At 45.7% G+C, this 22,378-nt stretch overlaps 1 protein-coding gene across 1 annotated transcript; it reads right to left on the bottom strand.

The window, feature by feature from the left end:
• Positions 1 to 19,982: 19,982 nt before the first annotated feature.
• On the bottom strand, positions 19,983 to 21,372 carry NKX2-8 (NK2 homeobox 8; the record flags this gene model as incomplete). Its single annotated transcript, XM_080808491.1, has 2 exons — positions 19,983 to 20,542; positions 21,216 to 21,372. 2 exons carry the CDS (start codon positions 21,370 to 21,372, stop codon positions 19,983 to 19,985), a joined length of 717 nt encoding a protein of 238 aa, XP_080664617.1.
• Between the last annotated feature and the right edge of the window lie 1,006 nt (positions 21,373 to 22,378).

The raw sequence follows: 22,378 nt of genomic DNA on the forward strand, positions 1-22,378 counted from the left end.
CCAAGGAGTCTCCCAGAATCATCCTCTCTGTAAGATACAATTCCTTGACATGGCGATCACTCTTCTAACAGAAACATAGACATAGACATGGGCTATATTCTCTGTTCCACACACTCACATTTTGAATAAGTGGTTTAAAAAAAATCTTTTTTTTTTTTTAATTTTAAAGAAAAAGGTGAGCTCTTTTTCAGGGTTAATGTTCCCACTTCTCTCAAACTCTAAATGAAAATACTGTTCGTACCTGGGATTTCTCCCACAGGTAGCAATTGACCCTTCAGTGGGGGGCCAAATCCATGCCCATTGGCAAGTAGTTCATTGTTTATCATGTCTATAATCCCTAGTGGGCTGAATATGGGGAAAATAAATGAAAAGAAAAGCCGGGTTTTAAGGAGAGAAAATTACAAGCAGGAGGAAGCAAATGATTAAAATGGAAATGGTGGTCAGGAGCCTCCGTTGTTTCCCCCAGGTGCTTTGTTGACAGAAAAAAAAAAAAAAAACTTTTCTATCAAACTCCACCTGAATTCTTTCAACTACAATGATGCAAAGAAAATGCACGCTAATTATGAGCAGGAACATTATCTATTAATATGTTAATGAAGCAGGTTTGCTAATGGTGAAAGACTTGAATTTTAATAAAATTTTAAGAGCTTCTTGATTACGTGTTTGTTAGTCGATATGATCATTTAAAATTATCTCTAGGTGGCTTTACATGGAATAAAACCTACATTAGAACTGTATTCTAAACAGGCCTTAATGAAGCAGGTGAGGATACCATCTGTGACATAAACACTGTCAGCCAGAAATTCACTTCAAAAGAAATGTAAACTAGTTAACAGGAAACATGTTATCATATCTGCCAGTAACAGCTTTCAATGTAGGTAATTTATTTATGCATTTACTTGCTAATTTTTTCAAACATATTTGCTTATGAAAATAATGTTCGATTGAATTAATGGATACTGCCTTTCAATATTGGGGGGATTTTTTTCATTTAAAGAAAAACAAAACCCCTCTGGTGTCCTGTTTTGACAACATCGCATGCATAGATGAAAACTGTTTTATCTGCCAAAGCCCACCCATTGTTTGACAAAAGATGGAAAGAGTCACCCAAAATGCCAAAGTCAAAGCAGAATTAGCATAGACGCTTCACTGGGAAGTTCCCAGGAATGGGAGAAATTGTGTTACCTGTTCTCCAAGATGATGTTGGCATCAAAGTAACTGGTAATCCTTATCTGCCTCTCTCGAAGGTGTGTGAAGGCGCTTGGCTTCATCCTTCATTTTGTGTATTAGAAGCACAAGGTCTTGATTAGTGTTTGAACCTGGATTACAAGCTAGGGCTTCTGAAGACAGGGCACCTGCCAAGGAGGCTGAGTGGAGCCCCAGGTGTAGAACAGGGTGGATTTGGCCTGGAGTCTCTGAGGGATGTGTGCAGTGGGCTTTGTTGTATCACTGGAGGGTTGGGATCCAAGTGCGGTGTCTTCTCCACCACGAGTGAGGCAGTGACAAAGGGGAGAGCAAAAGTGAACCTAGAAACCAAGGAAGGGCAACTAAGAACCCAGTCTCAAGTGTATGAAGTGCCCATATGTTTAATGGGCTGAGAATGAAGGAAAGTGAAGGAGGCAGGTGGGTGGGATGAGGAAGAGCAGGGACGGCTAATCCTCGCCACGTCACTCTGAGCTTTGAAGAGAGGCTGTGGGACGAGGTTATGACAGGAAATCACTTGAGAAGAAACAACTCCATCTGAGAAAACAGGGGTGCTTCTTTTGCGCCGAATTCCCTCAGTAAAGGTGAGGATGATTCACGAGGTCTCTTAATTTCCCAGGAATTGAAATACTATTTATGTGCCAGTGTCAATAAAACATACTTCTGTGGCAGTCATTAAAAATTGCTAATACTCTCTTTCATTCTTTAGTGTTTCTAATGAGATTTTTTAAGGTCTTTTTTTAAGGTTGTTAAGAAACAGTTCCAGAAGGTAATTGCCATCTAAATGGCTTCTAATTGGGCCCTGGGCGAGTTTCTTTGAGGGCATGCTGCCCTCTAGGGGTGGAAGCACGTGCGGAGGGGAGGATTTCTGAGGGGCGAGGTCCCCTGTGTGAGGGAAGGAAGAGCTTTCCTAGATGAGTTTGATTTTTCATAAAAATGATGCAGTGTTCTTGCATTATAGCTCTAGAAAAAAATTTATTTCATAGAAAGTATCACCTATTCTAAAGGCCTTAAATAAAGCAGCATCAGATTCAATATATTCCTGGGGTTTTTCCTTTATACCTTTTTCTTTTTTTTAAGATTCAGTATGACGTTTTTAAGATTTAGTATTTGGGAGGGTGTTGGTGGGGAAAGAGAAAGAGAAAATGTGTAGGCATTTTTATTTATTTATTTTTAAAGATTTTATTTATTTATTTATTTGACAGAGAGAGAGAGAGATCACAAGTAGGCGGAGAGGCAGAGAGAGAGAGAGAGAGAGAGAGGAGGAAGCAGGCTCCCCACTGAGCAGAGAGACTCATGTGGGGCTCCATCCCAGGACCCTGGGATCATGACCTGAGCCGAAGGCAGAGGCTTTAACTCACTGAGCCACCCAGGTGCCCCTGTGTAAGCATTTTTGAACCATAATCATCCCCCTACCCCTGATTATCCAGTGCAGAAGCCTTCTACCCTATTTTGGTGACGACTTCCTGTGGGCCTTTCCACAGGTGGACGCAGGTAACTCTCAATGTTACTGATCTGTTAGGACCCACAGTCAACAAACAGCAGAACCTCTCTTTGAATCCAACTTTCCTCATTCCAAAATCAGTGTGCTTTCCTTTTTGCCACCAGAAAAATACAACCGGCTATCACTTTGCATATATATATATGATTTTATTTATTTATTTGAGAGAGAGAGAAAGCACGAGAGAGAGAAAGATAGAAAGCGCGAGCAGGCGGAGGGGAAGAGGGAGAAGCAGGTTCCTCACTCAGCAGGGAGCGCAATGTGGGGCTGTGGGCTCCATCCCAGAACACTGGGATCATGACCTGAGCCAAAGGCAGACGCTTAGCCAACTGAACCAGCCGGGTGCCCCCACATCACTTTGTTTTTAAACAACTTGTTAACTCTTTTCTTTTTACAAAAGGGTCATGGCTTTACTGTTGTTGTTGTTGTTTAAATAAATGAAAGGACTGACATAAATATACCACAACCAAGCATTTTATCATTTGGTGACACATTTATCCCAAACCTCAGTTTTGCCTAGAAAGAAAAACCCACTGTGAGAAATGAGTATCGTAGTAGAGGCCAAGGGCCAGAGAGAGAAATTCAGGTCCTAAAGATTCAGGGAATGGCCAGAAAAACTTACAATAACAATAGAAAATAAAACTGCAGGGACCTGAGTGGCTCAGTGGGTTAAGCAGTTAAGCGTCTGCCTTTAGCTCAGGTCATAATCTCAGGATCCTGGATTGAGTCCCGCCTCAAGCTCCCTGCTCATCAGGGAGCCTGCTTCTCCTTCTCCCTCTGCCACACCCCCTACTCGTGCTCTCTCGCTCTCTCTGTCAAATAAATGAATAACATCTTAAAAAAGAAAAGAAAACTGCAGGTACAGGTAGACTACACCAAAAAGGGCACAAAAGAGTTAAATGATAAAATTCTGGCATTGTGCAGCTGAAGTGCTTCCTACATCACAGAAGCTCGAATCAGAGAACTGTGGCCCCTTCTCTGTGGCCCCTTCTCGGTGGGATAAGAGCCCCCTCCATGGAAGGTGCCCCCAGCTGGGACACTTTTCTTCTTTCCCCCCTGCCACCCTGCCACCCTCCCACTCTAAACAACATCAGCAACGAAAAGGTCAGGGCAGGCTATGAAACCCTTCTCCCCGAGGCAGATGCTGTGCTGGCGGAGAGAGGAGCTTGTGGAGTGGAAAGCTGGGGCCCGGGGCAGGGGTATTCTCCCAGAAGTGAACAGCCGCCGCCGGCATTGTACACACATTGTGCCCCACAGAGACGCACAGAAATCATAGCATCACAGAATCTCAGGTTTGAAAAGGACATTTCCAATCAGTGTCCTAAACCAGCTATCTAAAACGCACAGATCCTCGTCTGAGCTTCCCTGTCGAAAGTTCTAAGTTTTAACAATTCCTTGCCTAAATTACATTCACTTAAATCTGCCTTTATCTTGAAATCCATTAGTCCTCGCTCTGGCTGGTGCTGGTAGATTGAATAGCAAACATTTAAAATGCATCTTTCCTAAAGCCTGGATCCCAATACATAATAGCAAGGAGAAACCCTGGGTCCTCCCCACCCCTCTTGTCCTCTTGTCCGCCCCTCTTGTCCCAGCATCTCTCACGGTACAGAGGGCACAACATACCGGCCTGGTTGCTTTTCCGATGATGGTGATGATGTTATCAGTGATTGTCACCCTTTCTTCACAGTTTCTGAAAACATCTCTTAAAGTGCAAAACACACGGTCGACAAATCTCTAAACTAGAGCAATCCAGTTGTGTCCGGTCACCGTCTTTCTGCAAAAAGAACCACTAGAGGAAGAAGAAAAAGTCTCAGTTATTTAATGTTTGAAGTTGCCTTGGAAAGTGGTCTGACATACCCTCTTTTCTTTTAAATCCGAGCTGCTTTTAAACAAAGTAGGTACAAATTGATTTGCCTGTGTGTGTGTGTGTAAACAGAGAGTTGGGTCAAGCACTTGTTCACTTTCCCTTCTGCTTAACCTAATACATCCTGGTGCAATTTCAGGCCAGTTCCAGTCCAGACCACAGTCAAAATGGAAGACAGACACTCAGCACCTTCACACCCAGACACCACCTTCACACCTCCTCCCCATCTCTTCTTCCTTTGAGGGGTTTGAGGAACTTTCTTTTCCTATGGGAAGTTTCCCTTAGCCTTTGGAGATTTCATTCTTAAATGTTTTATAAACTGAACTATCTTTTTCTGGGAAATACGGTTTCAGGAAAATGGAGATGTAGTATTCATCACCTTTATCTAATGATGAAATTAAAGAGGGAGATCCTGAAGTTTATATAGTGTTTGAATTTTTGTTTCTTTTTTTTTTTTTTTGAGGATTTTATTTGAGGGAGAGAGAGAATGAGAGAGAGAGCACAAGAAGGGGGAGGGTCAGAGGGAGAAGCAGACCCCTCTGCTGAGCAGGGAGCTTGATAGGGGACTTGATGTGGGGACTCCAGGATCATGACCTGAGCGGAAGGCAGACACTTAACCAACTGAACCACCCAGGTGTCCTAGAATTGTTATTGTTTCTTAACACTGGATTTCTTATGGCTCATCGTTTTCCATCGGGTGTAGTCATCCCTGTCCTGATCTGAAACCAGTGTAAGATCAGAGCACTCACTGTTACTGATGAACATATTATTAACCTATCTGAGCATAAAGAACTAAATGACTCAGAGCAAACTTACTGAGAAGAAATTTCCTAAGAATGTGCTAGATTTCCTCTTTTGGTTCTAATTTCCTCTTTGGTTCTAATTCAGGGCCAGGAATGAAGGTTTATGAACTCCCAAACCCAGGCCCAACCCCAGTCATCCCAGTAGAAAGAGTGTTAGAAGCCTGACGCTCTTCTCAAACCCATGTCTCTGCTCCGGCCCTGCTGGGAATGTTCAAACCCAGTGCACCCAGGCCTGGTCTTAGAGCACTGTTGCTTCACGCGTGCATACACGTTTCGCATAAATCTCCTGAAGGATTCATGTGTCGACCGCTGTACTGATAAGACAGTGGTGCTGATAAGACAGAGGTGACCAATTTATATAGTCCCAGTCCTCACGGCAGGTGAGAGAAGTAAATAGGCCACTGTGGAAATGCAGTTAGGCTACGCTGCGGTGAGGAAGCAGGGCGTGCTATGCAAACGTTGAGCTGATTCCCTGAAGCTGAGCTAGGCTGTGGGGGACGATCAGGAAAAACCTCTCTGAGGAGGGCATGTCTGAGTCAAGGTCTGAAAGATCCTTGGAAGAGGGAAAAAGTGGGAAGAACTAGAAAGAGTTTGATGTCTTTAAAGAACTGGGGGAGGCTCAGTGTCACTGACTACCCGTGTGTGGAGGGGAGGGGCCGTGTGCTGAGCGCAGGGCATTGAGAGGAGAGGGTGGTTCCAATCAAGAAATGAGACACAATAGTTTTATCCCACGTAAGGATAAGGGCACGGCCCCGTGAGCGGTGGGTAGCCACTGCTGGGTGTTAAGCAGATGAGCCATGTGATCAGACATGTATCATATAAACATCACCGTGAGCGCTGCCTGGAGAAGAAAAGCAAACAGAGAAGCAAGGAGGAGACCGCAGTGACCCAGCCTCGAGAAGACAGTGGCCTATGACTGGACCAGAATCTCTGGGAATCATTATGTCTTCCCTCTTTCATTCCTTGATGAAGATAAATCGCTGGGGGGCGGGTCAACTTGTTATCAGTGTATATTAATGTTTGCTATTGTATGTATTTTATGATGCTTTGACATCTGGGGGCCTTGTGGACAGGGGAGGGGCTGCCCTTCCCAGGTTTTGCTAATTCTTAGTGATAGCAACTTGCCTCCACGCATACCTTTCAGAGGCAAACTAACCAATCCAGCGCCTGTTGTCCAAAACCACCTCCTTTATCTCATTTTGGACTCCTGGAGGCAATATTCGTTTGCTCTCATCACCCTAGGGCCAAGTACTGGACAACTAGGGACCACTCCTACTGCCCAGAGCCTAATGAAATTGGTCGCACTATCCAACCCCACACCCCATTGGTTGATTTTCCTGCCTTACTCATTCGTGGTTTTTGCCCACATTTTTCCTTGCTACTCTTGCTCCTGCCTCCGCCCATGGCCCTCTCCTCTTCAGACCAGGAAGTAACGAGCCACCTTTTCACTGGCAATTGCCTCCTGATTTTGTTGTCACCTTTCCTGTATAAAAACAGGGCATGTTTTAAAACAAGTTGTATCTCACCTAGGTGAGCCTTGCGGTAAGAAAGTCTTGAGAATTCATGACTACTTTTCTTTAGACCTAAAGACCTTCGTTTACTGCTCTTACATGCTGTCCTACCGTGTTATGAACCATAGTTTTATCATTTCTGAAAGAGAGTTCACAGTCTTCTGTGAATCTTAAATATACGTAGTGTTAGATTTAACAGTTTGGAGGTCACTGATGGCCTTGATGCAAAGAGTTTCAGTAGAATGCTAGAGCAAATGATGATTAGAGTAAGTTTAAAGGAGATGGGGGGTGTGGGGCGGGTGGCTCAGTTGGTGAAGCATTTGCCTTTGTCTCAGGTCACAATCCCAGGGTCCTGGGATGGAGCCCTGCATTGGGATCCCTGCTCGGTGGGGAGTCTGCTTCTCCCTCTGCCCTTCTCCCTCCTTGTGCACTCTTTCTCTCTCAAATAAATAAATCTTGGGGTGGCTGGGTGACTCAGATGACTTGAGTGTCTACCTTCAGCTCAGGTCATGGTCTCCAGTTCCTGGGATCAAGCCCCATGACCGGCTCCCAGCTCAGCAGGGAGCCTGCTTCTCCCTCTCTCTCAGCCTCTCTCCCTGCTCCTGCTCCTTCTGTCTCTCTCTCAAATGAATAAATAAAATCTTTAAAAATAAATAAGTAAATCCTAAAAAAAAAAAAGAAAAAGAAAAAGGAGACTGGGAGAAGGGTATCTCCTTTGACCATGAAAGAATTAGCAGCTACCGGAATTACCCTTCAACTACAAACAAACAACTATGTGCTTGACAAAATAGATGAAGCAATGATTTTCAGACATCGGCCAAAAAGCAGCATGCGACTGTGATCGCTGAGAGAAGGGAGACAAATGGGATGAGCATTATGACCCCCCAGCTTACTGTTTAAAGCCAGTTTTCAGACCATACTGTCAGGAAGAGGAACCCAAAGTAACGAACACTCCTACCAAGTTGAAGAGATTCAGAGCAAAGTTTGGGGATATCAGGGTAGCTAGAATTGATATGGCAACACACTGAAAAGCAGGTGCTTCACAGAGAAAAGTTCTGAAGCTATCCAGAGGAGTCTTCTTGAGTCTTTGGCTAAGTACTGATCTGCACATCAATGTGAGAAACTCCCCAAGGCTGGGAACGGAGTAGCCAGAACAATTTTTGGAGATGGCGCAGTGCTGGAGGGTACGCAGGTTTCCACCAACCGAAATGAAGACATCCCATAATAGGCTGGTTGAAGTCCTCAGAAGGGTCATGCCTTAGTGATGGAACTAAATTAGTCCAAAGTAAAACCTGTTCTGGACCCACTCTAAGAAAGCTTAAAATCAGGCCTAAAAGGGATTAAAATTATCCGCAAGGACTTTAATTGGATGCCAGAAATATAATCTTTAATGTAATACAACACAACAGTAACAAGTAAATCAAAATTCGCAATTCTTTATCCAACTGAAAATGACCAGTCCTTTAAGGAATCAATGAAATAAGATGTACAATCAGATTAAAAGGCAATCCACAGAAATAGAACCAGAGATGACAGGAAATCATGGAATTCATAAATAAGGATTATAAATCTTATAAACATAATCAAAGGTGTCAAGAGAAATACACTTGATGAGGAGAGAAATGAAAGATAAATACTTTTAAAAGACCCAAATAAAATTTCTAGAAATAAAAAATACAATACTGAAACGGTAACTGAACCTTAAGACACCACAGAAGACACTAAACAATACAGCATAATCAAATTGTTAAAATCCAGTGATAATGGGAAAAATCTTTAAGGCAGCCCAGGGAAAAATGACACATTACAAAAAGAGAAATAAAGATAAAGAATGATAGCAGACTTAACACCAGAAGCCACACAGGCCAGAGGACAAACAGCACATCTTTAAAGTGCTGAAAGAAACAAAAACACATCATCCAGAATCCTATGCTGAGTGAAAACATTTTTCAAATAAGCAAAATTAAAAAATTTTAAGACTGGGGCACCTGGATGGCTCAGTCAGTTAAGCATCCGACTCTTGATTTCAGCTCAGGTCATGGTCTCAGTGTCATGAGATCGAGCCCAGTGTCAGGCTCTGGGCTCATCAGGGAGATTGCTTGAGATTCTCTCTCTCCCTCTCCCACTGTCCCTCTCTCGCCATGTGCACGTGCGCGTGTTCACGTGGGCGCTCTCTCTCTAATGAATTAATTTTAAAAAATTTAAGACAACTCTTAAGTGGTGCTCGCCACAATGACCCCACCATTGTTGTGAGTCCAGCTGACTGCCCTTCAGCAGAGTTTTCTCAAAAGACTTCTAGGATCAAGCAATTCCTGGTCAAAAAACAAAAGGAGAATCATCCCAGTCCCTAATGGATATGGATGAAAACTGGTCATAAAATCAGGTACAACTCCAAGAGGAAACACTGGAGAAGAACCAGCCTGGGTCTCTGAGGAACAGCACGTGAGATGGCACACATATTTATGCTGCATTAAGGTCACTCATGTCTTACCATACAAGCTAAAAACATCACTGCTATCTGAAGAGTTGGACATGTTTTATTTGGAAAATAATTTTTCTCTTTCTTCCTATGCTTCCCTACTAGTAGGCTGGTTTAGTAATAATGATGTGAGACATTCTGTTTGAAAAAAATTTTTTTTAAAGATTTATTTATTTATTTATTTATTTGACAGAGAGGGAGAGTACATAAGCAGGGGAGTAGCAGAGAGGGAGGGAGAAGCAGGCTCACCGAGCAGGGAGCCCAGTGGAGGATCTTGGGATCATGACTTGAGCTGAAGACAGCCGCTTAACCGACTGAGCCACCCAGGCGCCCCTGAAAAAATTTTAAGACCAACAAAAGCTGAGAAAGTTTATGGCAGGAGCCCTATCCAAAAAGAAATAATAAAGGGTTCTTGGATCTACATAATGAAGAATGCCAGAAATGGTAAATATGTGCACAAATATAAAAGTTTTTTCTTATTCAGAAAAGTCTTTTTTTTTTAAGATTTCTTTATTTATTTTGAGAGAGAGAGCGAGCGAGCATGGATGGGGGGAGCAGCAGAGGGAAAGGGAGAAGCAGACTCCCCGATGAGCAGGGAGCCCCTGTGCAGGGCTCAATCCCAGGACTAGAGCTGAAGGCAGTTGCTTAACTGACTGAGCCCCCCAGGTGCCCCTAAAGAACTCTTTGAAACATAATTCATCACTTAGAGCAAAACTAACAACAATGCATTACAGGATTTATGGCATACATAGAAGCAAAACATGAAAACAACAGCACCAAAGAAGAAAAATATGGAAATACACTATTGTAAGGTTCTTAAATTATATGTGATATGGTATCATATTTTTCAAAAGTAAATTGTGATAAATTAAAGATGTAGACTGCAATCCCTAGAACAGCAATTAATTTAAAAAACTCACAAACCAATAATGGAGATAAAATGGAATCATTAAAAAGAAAACAAAAAACCTTCATTTAACCCAAAGACAGCAGGATAAACGGTATACGTGAACATTTTGGGGGTGAGGGAAATGTTCTATATTATAATTGTGATGGTTGTTATACAACTATTTACATTTTTCAAAACTCGACAAGTTGATTAATTTTATTGTAGATAAATTCTACCTCAATGAAGATGATAACAAGAGAGAATGGGAGGAGGGAAATTGAAAACCGTGAATATGGGCAAGTATTTAAAGAGTTTTGCTGAAAGGGGATGATTGTTGGCAAGGGAAGAGGGTCAAGAGAAAAATTTTTATTTTTTTTATTATGTTCAGTTAGCCACTGTATAGTACATAATTAGTTTTTGATGTAGTGTTCAATGATTCATTAGTTGTACATAACACCCAGCGCTTATCACAGCACATGCCCTCCTCAATACCCATCACCCTATTACCCCCTCCCTCCATGCTCCTCCCTTCTGAAACCCCCCAGATTGTATCTTGGGGTCCATAGTCTCTCACGGTTCATCTTCCTCTCTGATTTCTCCCCCTTTGGATTTCCCTCCCTTCCCCCGTAGTGCTCCGAGCTATTCCTTATGCTCCACATATGAGTGAAACCATATGATAATTGTCTTTCTCTGCTTGACTTACTTCACTTAACATAATCCCCTCCAGTTCCATCCATGTGGATGCAAATGGTGGGTATTCATCGTTTCTGATGGCTGAGTAATATTGCATTGTGTATTCTATTTTTAAAATGGGGAGGCAGCAGCATGTTTATGTGCTGGTGGGAACAATGCAGTTGAGAGAAAAAAAATTGATAATGAGAAGCAAAAGAACAAAGTTGCTGGAGTGATGATGTCCTTGAAGTAGATTGGAGCAGAGACCATTCATCTGTGGTAACAGTTGGGAAGACAGAATATAAGAAAACACCTGCTGTTAAGGCAGTGTTGTAGAAATCTACGGGTTCTCTCTCTTCCGGTTATTTCAGTTTTCACAGCGAAATAGGAACCTGAGTGTAAGAACGGGGGTCGATGGAGAGATGGGAAGTTGAAGAGAAGCAACATGGTATGAAACAGTCAAGGAGGATAATGGGAGACTGAATGGTCTAGAGTTATCTAGCATGATGGCCTAGAAACATCAAGGACTCATTTCAAGTTAGTGGCCATAAAGTGAGGTCAGTCAATGTGGTTCTGTGTTTTTCTCCAGCCGTATTGTGATGACTGCAAATGCGGAGTAGATGGAGAGTTGGATTCAACAGGTGGTACAGTTTCTCCTTGAGTATAATGACATGAAAGGGGCCAGGGGGCTGAGGATATGTTCATATGAGTGATGATAATGCTTGTTGAGGAATTTAAGCTGGGTAAGGAAGAAAGTGAGGGCATCAAAGGACTGGAGGATAATGAAGGGTGGAAGGACCAATGGATTAGAATCAGAAGCCATAATGATGCACATACCACTTCAGTCAACAATCAATATTTAGGAATTTATCCTTAAGAAATGTTGATGCAGGGGCACCTGGGTGGCTCAGTGGGTTAAGCCTCTGCCTTCGGCTCAGGTCATGATCTCAGGGTCCTGGGATCGAGCCCCGCATCGGGCTCTCTGCTCAGCGGGGAGTCTGCTTCCCCCTCTCTCTCTGCCTGCCTCTCTGCCTACCTGTGACCTCTCTCTCTGTCAAATAAATAAATAAAATCTTAAAAAAAAAAATGTTGATGCAATGGGCGCCTGGGTGGCTCAGTGGGTTAAGCCCCTGCCTTTAACTCAGGTCATGATCTCGGGGTCCTGGGATCAAGCCCCGCATCGGGTTCTCTGCTTGGCAGGAAGCCTGCTTCCCCCTCTCTCTCTGCCTGCCTCTCTGCCTACAGTTCTTCGTCTGTCAAATAAATAAATTAAATCTTAAAAAAAAAAAAAAGAAATGCTGATGCAGATGTACAACAGCTGTTAAGAATGTTCATTTCAGTATTTTATGTAACAGTAAAATTTATATTACATAATACAATCATATAAATATTTATCAATTGAGAGTTGGTTAAATAAATCATGGAGCTAAATTAAAAACAGGTTTTGTGTGGTTGTGTCATTATCTGCCAGGTAATATACAAGGCTGTGCTGTGGCTTTAGCTGGAAGCTGGATTGATGAATTTATTCTCTGGCATTCCAAATTACAGTTGTTTGTCCTTCCATTGCTCTAACACCCCTATGATTATATAACTAGACTCCCTAGAATAATAAATAATAAAGTAAATGAGAATTCAATTGGTCCTTGCAGTGGTTTTTAATCACCTATAGATCAGGCATGGAAGAGAAGTCTCCACAGAAATTGCCCTCAAATTCAGTGGGTAAACACATGAGGTTACGGGAAAGTAGGACCTTGCTAAAGCGACCATAGATAGCTATGTTCACAGGATTAAGGCTCAATTTAAAGAGAATTAATATGGATTTTTTTGGGTAAATTTTTGACCTTTATCTTTCTTACATGCAATGATGACCTATTATCTTGTCTGTGCAGAACTATGGAGTCATCAGTTGTGAAGAAGTTAAAGTTCTCACCTTCTTTGGAGCCCGAATCCCCATACTTAAGTTCCTCAGCCTCCCTTTCTTGTCTACAAATTAGCTGGCTGAGGCATCACATAGTGACAATGACGGGAGAAAGTTCATGTTAAATGGTCTGCAGAGGTACCTTTCCAGAGGGACTGAAAGCAACGAAACATTCTAAAATCAGTTTAGAACAAATCGTTCCTCTGCCTTCTCAGGCTTCCCAAACATGGGTTTTAGTGGGTGAGATTTCACAAGTCCATGATTTACCCCAAGCTGGTGAATGACAGCTTCCCTGGAAACATTATTGCCCTGTTTGAACTCATGCCAACTTTGAAACAAACAGTCAGCTTCTTCTACGTCCTTATGTCCTGCTTCATAGTCTGGTCTTTACCTTGCTAACAGCAGAAGTGGTTGTGGGTCCCAATGCATGACTCTCCTGACAAAAACTGAGGCTGCAAGGAAGAAACCGAAGGATAAAGGGGACTTGTTCTTTCCAAATATATATGATCTCTGTCATTTCTCTTTGTGGTTATAATTTGCAGTGGTACAAATATGACTTACCCCTTGCACTTTTAATCATTTACTTGAGTCTCCTGCTCATTATACCACTGTATTAACAAGAGGTCAAGTGTCATCTGAAAATAACTATATTTAAAAGCACAGCTTGTTTATATATTTCTGCATTTTCCCTATTATCTTATAAAGACAATATGTTGATTTTAGAGTGAGAAAGCCAATATCCTTTCTACATGGGCCTGGCAAGTGAGATTATAAATTAGATGTTTTTCTTTCTCATAAAGAGAAAAGAACCAAACATTCCCCAAATCTGCTTCAAGCCCACTTATATATATGCATCACATGCATGTATAGAATATTTACCTATTTAAAATTTAAAGGTTAATAGGACAGTTGTGGAGTCAGGTTGATCAGTTGTTGGGCATACCTAAAGTGTTAGAGTACACATTTGTGTTCCTCTCGATCGGTGACAAGTTAGCTGAAGAAAAGAGAACATTCTTGTAATATTTCCAGGACGACAAAATTCTGGGAGCTCTACTTTACTCATTTAGTCCCCTCTGGTGCCCTCCACACCCAAACTGATAAAATGATTACCTTGAGGTAAAGTTTCATCAACAAATATAGAAAATAAGGAAATCCTACGTTATCCCTATATTTTGACTTTATATGTAACATTCCCTGCTGTGAATTAGGAGCACTGCTGGACAGTTGGTCAGACAAATGACTGAATCCATCAGTGTGATGAGGCAGTAAAAACAGCTTCCCAGGAAAAGCAGTTACTTCTTTACTAACCATACCAGGTTTCTTTTGTCTTTTCCTGGCGTGTTGTGTTTCTTGCTCTGTATTTCAATTTTATTGTAAAAACAAAACAAACAACAACAAAAACACCTTTCTTATCATTATACTAATGTTTCTCTGACAATTTCAGACCCTGACGTAGGATGATGCAGGTTGACTCTAGGTGAGAATTTACCTCCCAAGTTTAATGTCGGTGTAAGCTGATAACTTCTTTAAGAGGAAGAGCTGCTTGCTCAACACATTATAGTTCAATAAAGCTGGAGGAGGAAGGTGTAACAGACATTTCAGGTGAGAGAGTCAAGGGCCATTTTAATGGACTGTTGGGCACTTTTTTCTCTAGTTTAACTTGCAAACAGCCTCCATTCTCCTCTGAGTGAATTCTGCCAAGGATGCTATCCAGCCCCTAGGAAAGAAGGGGGGGGCAGTTGGTATTGGAAGGAGAGAAAAGAGACAGTCCAATTCAGAGCTCTTAGCTAGGAAATCCATTTGAAAACCTGTTGACTCATAAAGGACCACCCAGTCAGAATGCAGAAGGAAATTAAGCATGACCAAGGTCCCCTCAAATGTTCTTCCCATAACATTCAACTCACAGAAGCTAGAGTGAAGCTACAGCAGCTTCTGAAATCACATGATCTCAATAAGACCTCAAGACTTTTATTGGCCCATAGGGCAGGGTATTGAAGGGAAAATGTTCTTTTACCTGTATATGATGATGTTACTTTTCTGGATAAAGAATAAAAACTTTCTGTTGAACATGGTTGGAAAAAATTAAAAACCCCATGTTTTTGAAATTTGGGGGTATGTATGTGACTGTTTTAATAGTCTCCTCAATTCTTCCTGGTTAAATCACCACTCTGTGGGTCAGCATTGAAGGGAATACTGTTTGTTTCTTTGGTGAGAACTGCGTAGCACAAACACTGGGTAAAAAGGAGAAGGAGGAATGTCATATACCTTCCGTCCTTAGTCTGGAGTTGGGGGTCGGAGATGAGTTAAAAGATACAAATTGGGGGGCGCCTGGGTGGCTCAGTGGGTTAAGCCTCTGCCTTCGGCTCAGGTCATGATCTCAGGGTCCTGGGAACGAGCCCCACATCTGGCTCTCTGCTCGGCAGGGAGTCTGCTTCCCTCTCTCTCTGGCTGCCTCTGCCTACTTGTGATCTCTATCTCTCTGTCAAATAAATAAATAAAATCTTAAAAAAAAAAGATACAAATTGGAATTCTAAAAGTAATTAAGAAACCATTTAGTAAGTCTCCTCCCACATATGGCTTGGAAAAATGACGAGTGACCTGGAGCAATAAAATTTCTCCTGCAGGTCTTGAAGAGTAAATGATGCAATCCCTTCCATAGAAATGGTCATGCCCTGGGGGCGGGAGACTACTTTCTGAGCATTCCAAAAGCTCCTCTGACTCTATTGTTCATGTCTACATTTTACCTGCACAGAACAGATAAACGTGGTTAACAAAGTATTTAACTATGCTAAGCCCCAAAGTATCCTGCCCGAACATTTTATTCCTAAGTCTAAAATGGTTTAAAGTTGTAAAGCGTGTGTGTGTGTGTGTGTGTGTGTGTGTGTGTAAGAGGCAAGTTAATTGTGTGTGTAAGAAGCAAGGGAACAAGAAACACCTAAACACCATTGTTAGAAGGGAAGGTATAGGTTAACCTGGGCTCAAATAACTTCCCTCTAACCCATCAGTAACACATTATCTAAGATTCTAAAGTGCTAAATTGGTCAGATAAGAGACTTGCTAAGATGTAAGATCCTCTGAACAATGAGGAAAGAAAATTGAAGTGAAAATTGCAATCTCCACCCACAAGAGACTTAAGTGAGATGAAGTGAAAAGTGTTTACAATGGAAGGAAAGAGGGAAAATGTGAAGAGGATGATATTTAATAATAAAGATAACACTGGAGACCCAGGAAGGAGGAAGATGACTGGGGAAAGGGCCAGCAAAGCCAAAGTCATAAAGCTCCACAGGGGTCTGGGCCTGGGGGTTGGGAAAGCTTAGAGTAGCTTATCGGAGTCAGCAGCGACTCTGCCAAAAGCCCAGTGGACAATTGGTGTCAAGGCAGCCGCAGCAGATGTTTTTCTGGAAGAAGAATGGTGGAATGATAGTCACGGGAAAATATTGTGGCCTGCAACAAGGGCTGTGTTTCACTGACAGCTGGACGAGAAGGCACACAGAGGGGCAACACAGAGGCTGTGTGAGCGAGCTAGAAGTTCGGCAGACGAGGGGAGAAGGGAAAGGGAAGGAAAGAGAGGAGGGAGGAAGGGGAAAACGGAGAACATATCTCTCAGACAAGCATTTGTAAGGTAACCAGGACTAGCAACTGGGAGAAATAAAACATAAAGAACGGGAACTCGTTCCCACCACGTGGTGAAACATGTGGGGTCCGGAGCTGTAATGCCTGTGTTCGTTGTCGGCTCTGTCAGCTCCTAGCTGTGTGACCCTGGACAGGTTACTCATAACCCCTTGGCCTTTAGTTTCCTCATCCGTAAAGTGGGACTAGCAGTACCATCTCATGAGGTCGTTGTGAAAACTGAACAAGTTTAATGAGTTAAAGAACTTAGAATATTGCCTGGTATGCAGGAAACATAAGTAAGTTTTAGAAACTACTGTGATATCATGTGATCGGTTTCTGAGAGTGGCCCTGAAGTATCTGTAAGACTAGTTTATGGGGGCACCTGGGTGGATCAGTCGGTTAAGTGTCTGCCTTCAGCTCAGGTCATGATCTGGAGGGGGGGGTGCCGGGGGGCATTGCTGGGATGGAGCCCCACATGGGCTCTCTGCTCAGTGGGGAGTCTGCTTCTCCCTTTCCCTCTCTCTTTGGGCTCTCTTTCCCTCTCTTGCTCTCTCAAATAAATAAATAAAATCTTTAAATAAAAAAAGGACTATTTTATGATGGTTGGGTAGTATATACATTGTCACAACAAAATTACAATTGTCCTCCTTAAGGGCAGTTTGTAGGATGCCTAAATGTGGGTTAAACAAAGGATGATGATGACATTTTATGAGGTTTACAACTGCTATTGACAAGTCACTTACTCCCACTCATTGAGCCTCTGCTTCTATCTGTAAAATGGGCATATTATATATACAATAGGTAAGGTTTCTGTGAGATGAACTGTGAAAGTGTCTAGAACAATACCTGGAACACAGTAAGTTTCAAAACTGAGTGTGAATCCCCTTTGTGATGTGGGTGATGGGAAGCAGGTTTAAAATACTCTCATCTAGGGAGCGAGATCCTAACTGTTCTCCCAGCTGCCTGTAGAGAAGCCTTGGGTTTAGCTTTTCTTGTTGGCACCTAGAAGAACTGCTCTTTTAGGTCACACAGAAAACTGACATTTATCTTTCACAGCTTATCTCAGGTAAGAACAAAAGAAAAATGACAGCCTGAGTCTCTAAAATGGGTCAGTGGTGATGGGAATATATTTTTAACTCTTCCCTGCGGTTTTTCCTCTCTAAAAGGCCAGGCCTAAAGAAAAGGAGCAAGAGGAAGCAAGTAACAGTTTCTATAGGATGGCTCCTAAGGCTAATGTCATAGGAGAGTTCTGCCCCCCTCCTGCCCAGGACACCAGCTGGCTTGCTGGTGGACGTCCTGCTATGGCTTTGACCACCTCACTGGGAAGCAGGACTTTCTGATTAGAGTTGGACCTCTAGATGAATTTGGCTGAGGACATGATTTCCCAAAGAACCTCCTGGGAAAAAGGTCTCTTCATGATTCAGACCCCTCAGTATGGACCTCATATTCAATAGGCTCTCCCCACTTTGCACACTCCAAGACCTACTTCCTCTGTAACTCCAGGAAAAGAAGAGGCAAGAAATAACAGCTGATGAGTTTGCACTTTCTCCCAAACGTGCGGGTCTTTGCCACCGCCAATAGCAGAAAGCAAAGTTACAGATCTTTACCTCCAATCTTGGAGAAAACACTCTTTTTGGAGGAAGAGCATGGAAGAGCCAAGCACCCAGCCAGCTAACCACAGGGGCAAGTCCCAGCTAGGTCCTTCTTCAGAAATCTTTCCCCCCTTCTCTTTCCCATCTGCTCTGCCAGGGCTAACTGGGAAGTCCCCATAGTGGTTTTCAATATATGTCTTAAAATCTCCACGCTCCCTCCCCGGCAATCATTTATTCGAAAGAGGTTTTATGATACAAATTTGATAATCTCCCATGCACACTGGCACTGTTCTAATTGAAGTTGTAAGCCCATAAAATTCAAGCCCTTTGTCTTCCTGAAGGCCACAAGGTTTAAAAAGGTTTAAAAAGATACTATTGTCCTCTCTAACACCCACGACATTGTCACCAGGGACTGATTAAACAGAGTCCTGAATTGAAACAGTGCAGATTTTGTCTAGGTCCTTTTCAGGCCTGACAATGCTCTTTTCAGTTTCCAAGACAAAAGGAGGTTTAAGGATCGAGATTCTTCTGAGATAACCGCATCCATATGGAAGGCAAGGTGGCCAGCAGCTGAGACCAAAACACCCCACTCCCTTCCCCCTCTGTCTTCTCTCTCCCCACCCTACAAAATTTCAGGTGATAACCCTGCCTCAGCTACCCTACCTCGGTGGGGAGGAGAGAAAAAGAGGATCTGGAACTGGCCCAATGTCTCTGCCTCACAGTTCTCACTGAGCCCTTGCTCCCTTCTCTGGATCGGATGCCTGAACCTACTCTCCTCAAGCACATCTCCTCGCAGTGGGCACCAGGGAGGGAGGCCCTAACTTCTCCGAGGGGTAAACGCTTGCATAGGGAGCTCTGCGGCTCCGCATACGGAGCCCAGGGCCAGTTCCAAATTCCAAGGGTGGAACCCTAGATTCCGGAGCTTAGAGTGCATCGGGACCTCGGGTGAAATGAGACCCACCAGCAGATCCCACACAGATGTCGGCCCATTCGGTGTCTCCAAAGCCGTCTTCCCTCAGCTGGCAGCCCGGAGGAGGGTCATTTCCCCACCACTCCTATTTCTTCATTGCGATACCCACCTCCCCATCCCACTTCAGCCAGGTGTAGAGCTAAGAGGGGGGAAATCATAGATGCCAAGCGAGGCACTCGCAGGCTTAATTGGGATTTACGAATTCTCCGGGTGCTCGGGTGCTCTTTGGGTCCAGAAAAGGACAGCTTGCCACCAGGCCTGAGCTGTTCCAACGCAGTACGCTCTACCCCCAGCTCACCTGGCACGTCTCCAGAGAGTCCTTGTGGGGAAGCTTATTATGTCCTACCCTGGCCAACTGGGTTGACTTTTGGTGTCTGAAACACCAGCAGATTCGGGCCTCCAAGTCATCTCCCCGCCACCTCCCTGCTGTCGGGGATCTCAGGGTTTCCTTGGCTTCTTCCCCGCACCTGCTTCCCTCCACCCCTTCCCCCAATATCTTCTTAAAGCTGCATCGGGCCTGGGACCTGCCCTTCCCCCCCAACCCGGGGTGGGGAGAGTGGACTGGAGCCCTGGACTCGGGTCCGGAAAGCACAACGCCGGCAGGCGCTCAGGGGACCCAACCCTCCACATTTTATTCTCGCACCACAAAGAGGAAAAATATTCTATTTCTTTAAAAATACGTTGCTTCCCATACAAATAGCTATTTTAAAATATACAAATAAGGTTTAAGCAATAAAATCTAGCTCTGGGGCTGGCGGTCGAGGGAAGAGGAGGGGGAAATGCTGGCTGAAATTCCCTGCTCAGCGGCTGGGGAGGGCGGGGCAGGGGACCCCTGCGCGGAAGGAGGTGGGGCCCGCAGAGAGGTGGGGCCGGGGAAACTGTCCGGATCTCGGCTTCCAGCCGTGCTTCGGCCGGAGAGCCGCTCCAAAGTCCGGGGTAGCCCCAGGTGCCCGCGCCCCGCAATGGCCTCACCAGTTCCAGGAGACCAGAGCTGGGGGCGCTAAGTGCTGATAGGCCGGGAAGAGGCCGAGAGCCGAGCAAGGCCCGAAGGCGGCGTAGCCTGGCAAAGGGCAGGCGGCTGGGGACGCGCCGCTCTTGTCCTGGGCGGAGGCCGTGCTCAGATCGCCGGTGCCGCAAGGCTGCCCGTCGCGCACCAGCACGGGGACTACCACGCGGCGCAGCAGGCCGGGTGCGGCGCGTAGCTCGGCGGCGGCTGCCAGGTCCGGCGACTCCGCCGCCCCCGGCGCTCCAGGGGCGCGCGCGCGCTTCAGCTTGTAGCGATGATTCTGGAACCAGATTTTGACCTGTGTGGGCGTGAGGCGAAGCAGGCGCGCCAGCTGCTCGCGCTCGGGCGCGGACAGGTAGCGCTGCTGCCGAAAGCGTCGCTCCAACTCCAGCGTTTGCGCCTTGGAGAACAGCACCCGACGCTTCTTCCTCTTTTCAGCGTCTGAGCCGGGAGACACCGGCCCAGTAGACGGCCGCTGCGACGAGTCGGGCGGGCTGGTCTCCGGGCTGCTCTCGTCCGAGACTGGGGGCGGCAAGGGAGACACGGCCTGATGAGACGCCGGCCCCTCCGCGCGCCGGCTGCTTCTCTCGCGCGCGCGCGTGGAGCCACGGGCCGGAGGGCGCCGCCACTCGCCCGCGGCTTTAGGGCTGCGACCATTTCCTTCCCTGGGCCCACATCCGGACACCCACCTCTCCAAATTCAGGGACCTCATTTATACCATAACCGGAGACCGCGCCTCCTAAGAAACTCACCAGGACCCTCTTAAAACAAGTCCACACTGGTCGCTTGCTAGCAGACGAATTTACCGCAAGCTGGGTCACCAACGCAGGCCACCTCCAGGTCTATAGCAATAGTTTGCCGAGGTTTGCAAAGGCTTGGAGAGCTAGGTTCGCCACTGCTGCCCATCCCTGACCGAGGCCTGGGAACGTAGCCGTGTTTTCAGACATTTAAAGGCCATTTCTTTAATATTTAAATATTGTGACCTCTAGAAACAGAAACCCAGATCCCGGACGTCAGTGCCAAGCGCAAGGATCTGCTCTCAGGATGTGCTGAGTAGGTCACGAATGGCACAGGGGTTTTTGGAAGTCAGAGCCTCTGGGGCAAAGACTGTTTTCGACTTCCCAGTCCCGCATCGGTCGGGCGCGTGGTTCTGCTCCCCTCTCCCCGCTCCCGCAGTGGTCCTCGGCTTACTCACAGGGGTAGTGGCTGCGCTCGGATTCCAACCAGGTGGCGCAGGGGCCGGGCCCGGGAGCGCGTAGCTCCGGCTCCCGCCTCCTCAGGTGCTGTGCGTCCTGCTCCGGTAAATCCAGGAGGCTGCGCACGGTGAAGCTGAGGCGTCCAGAGGTGGCCATGGCCAAGGAGGGGATGGAGGCGGGGGGGGGGGTAGGCAGGCTGGGAACTGAGGGGCGGCCGGGGACGCCGCTGCTACGGGTGGGAGCCAGAGGCGCACGCCATGCGCTGGCTGCCGGGATATTAGCGCGCTTACAGCGGAATCTCTGTTTATATAAACAGCTCTTCCCACCCGGGATGCTTTGAAAGCAGAGGTCCGGGTATCCAGGGTTTTAAGTACCTGAATGAGTGCTGGACCAAAGACTGAGCGAGCCCGGAAGGTGCAACCTCCGCCCCCGCCCCGCCCGGTCCCGTCCCCCGCCCCTCGGCGCCCCGTTACCTCCCAGAGGCGGCAGGAAGCAGCTCTACGGCATTAGCGATTCTGTCTGATTAGCCCAAAGTGGGGACAGATAATGGGGATTGTTACCAATGAATAACATCTTGGGTGGCGAGCGGTGGTCACCACCCGCCTGTCTCAGCCCCAGCTTCCTCCTCCTCCTGGGCTGACACGGGGCCTGGCCCCGCAGGAGCGCCGGCTAGGGTGGGGGCGGCATGGGTGGGTTTATGAGCACCCAGGAATTTATTCCCTGTTTGCTTTATTTCTCGAGCTTGTTTGCTAGAGTGTTCGTTTCCCGCAATTATCCGTAAAGTGATTTACAAGGCGGCGTTAAACTCTGGCGCGCTCTTTCTCTTTTTGGTTTGGGCCCCTCTAAGGATTCAGAGGCGAGAAATTGCAGGCGGGCACAGAGGAGTGGCCTGGTCCTGTCGGCATCTGGGCCGAGGGCTATTGAAAGCCTCTAGGAACCACATCCCGAACGCCCCCCTCCCCCCACTTCAAGGGGTGCTGGGGAAGGGCTGGCAGTAGTACAGGAGCCCCAGCTCTGCGCCCCTTTCCCCAGACTGGCAAAACGGAGGCAGAATCGGGCCAAGCTGTTCACGTCCTTCGTTCCACCCTCCTTAGCCCAGCCCCGCCCGGCTGCTGCGGGTCGTGGGCTCAGCCCCAGAGGCGGCGCTCCTCAGAACCCAGCC

This window comes from Martes martes (genome assembly GCF_963455335.1).
Source record: "Martes martes genome assembly, chromosome: 7".
In the NCBI taxonomy this organism is placed as follows: domain Eukaryota; kingdom Metazoa; phylum Chordata; class Mammalia; order Carnivora; family Mustelidae; genus Martes; species Martes martes.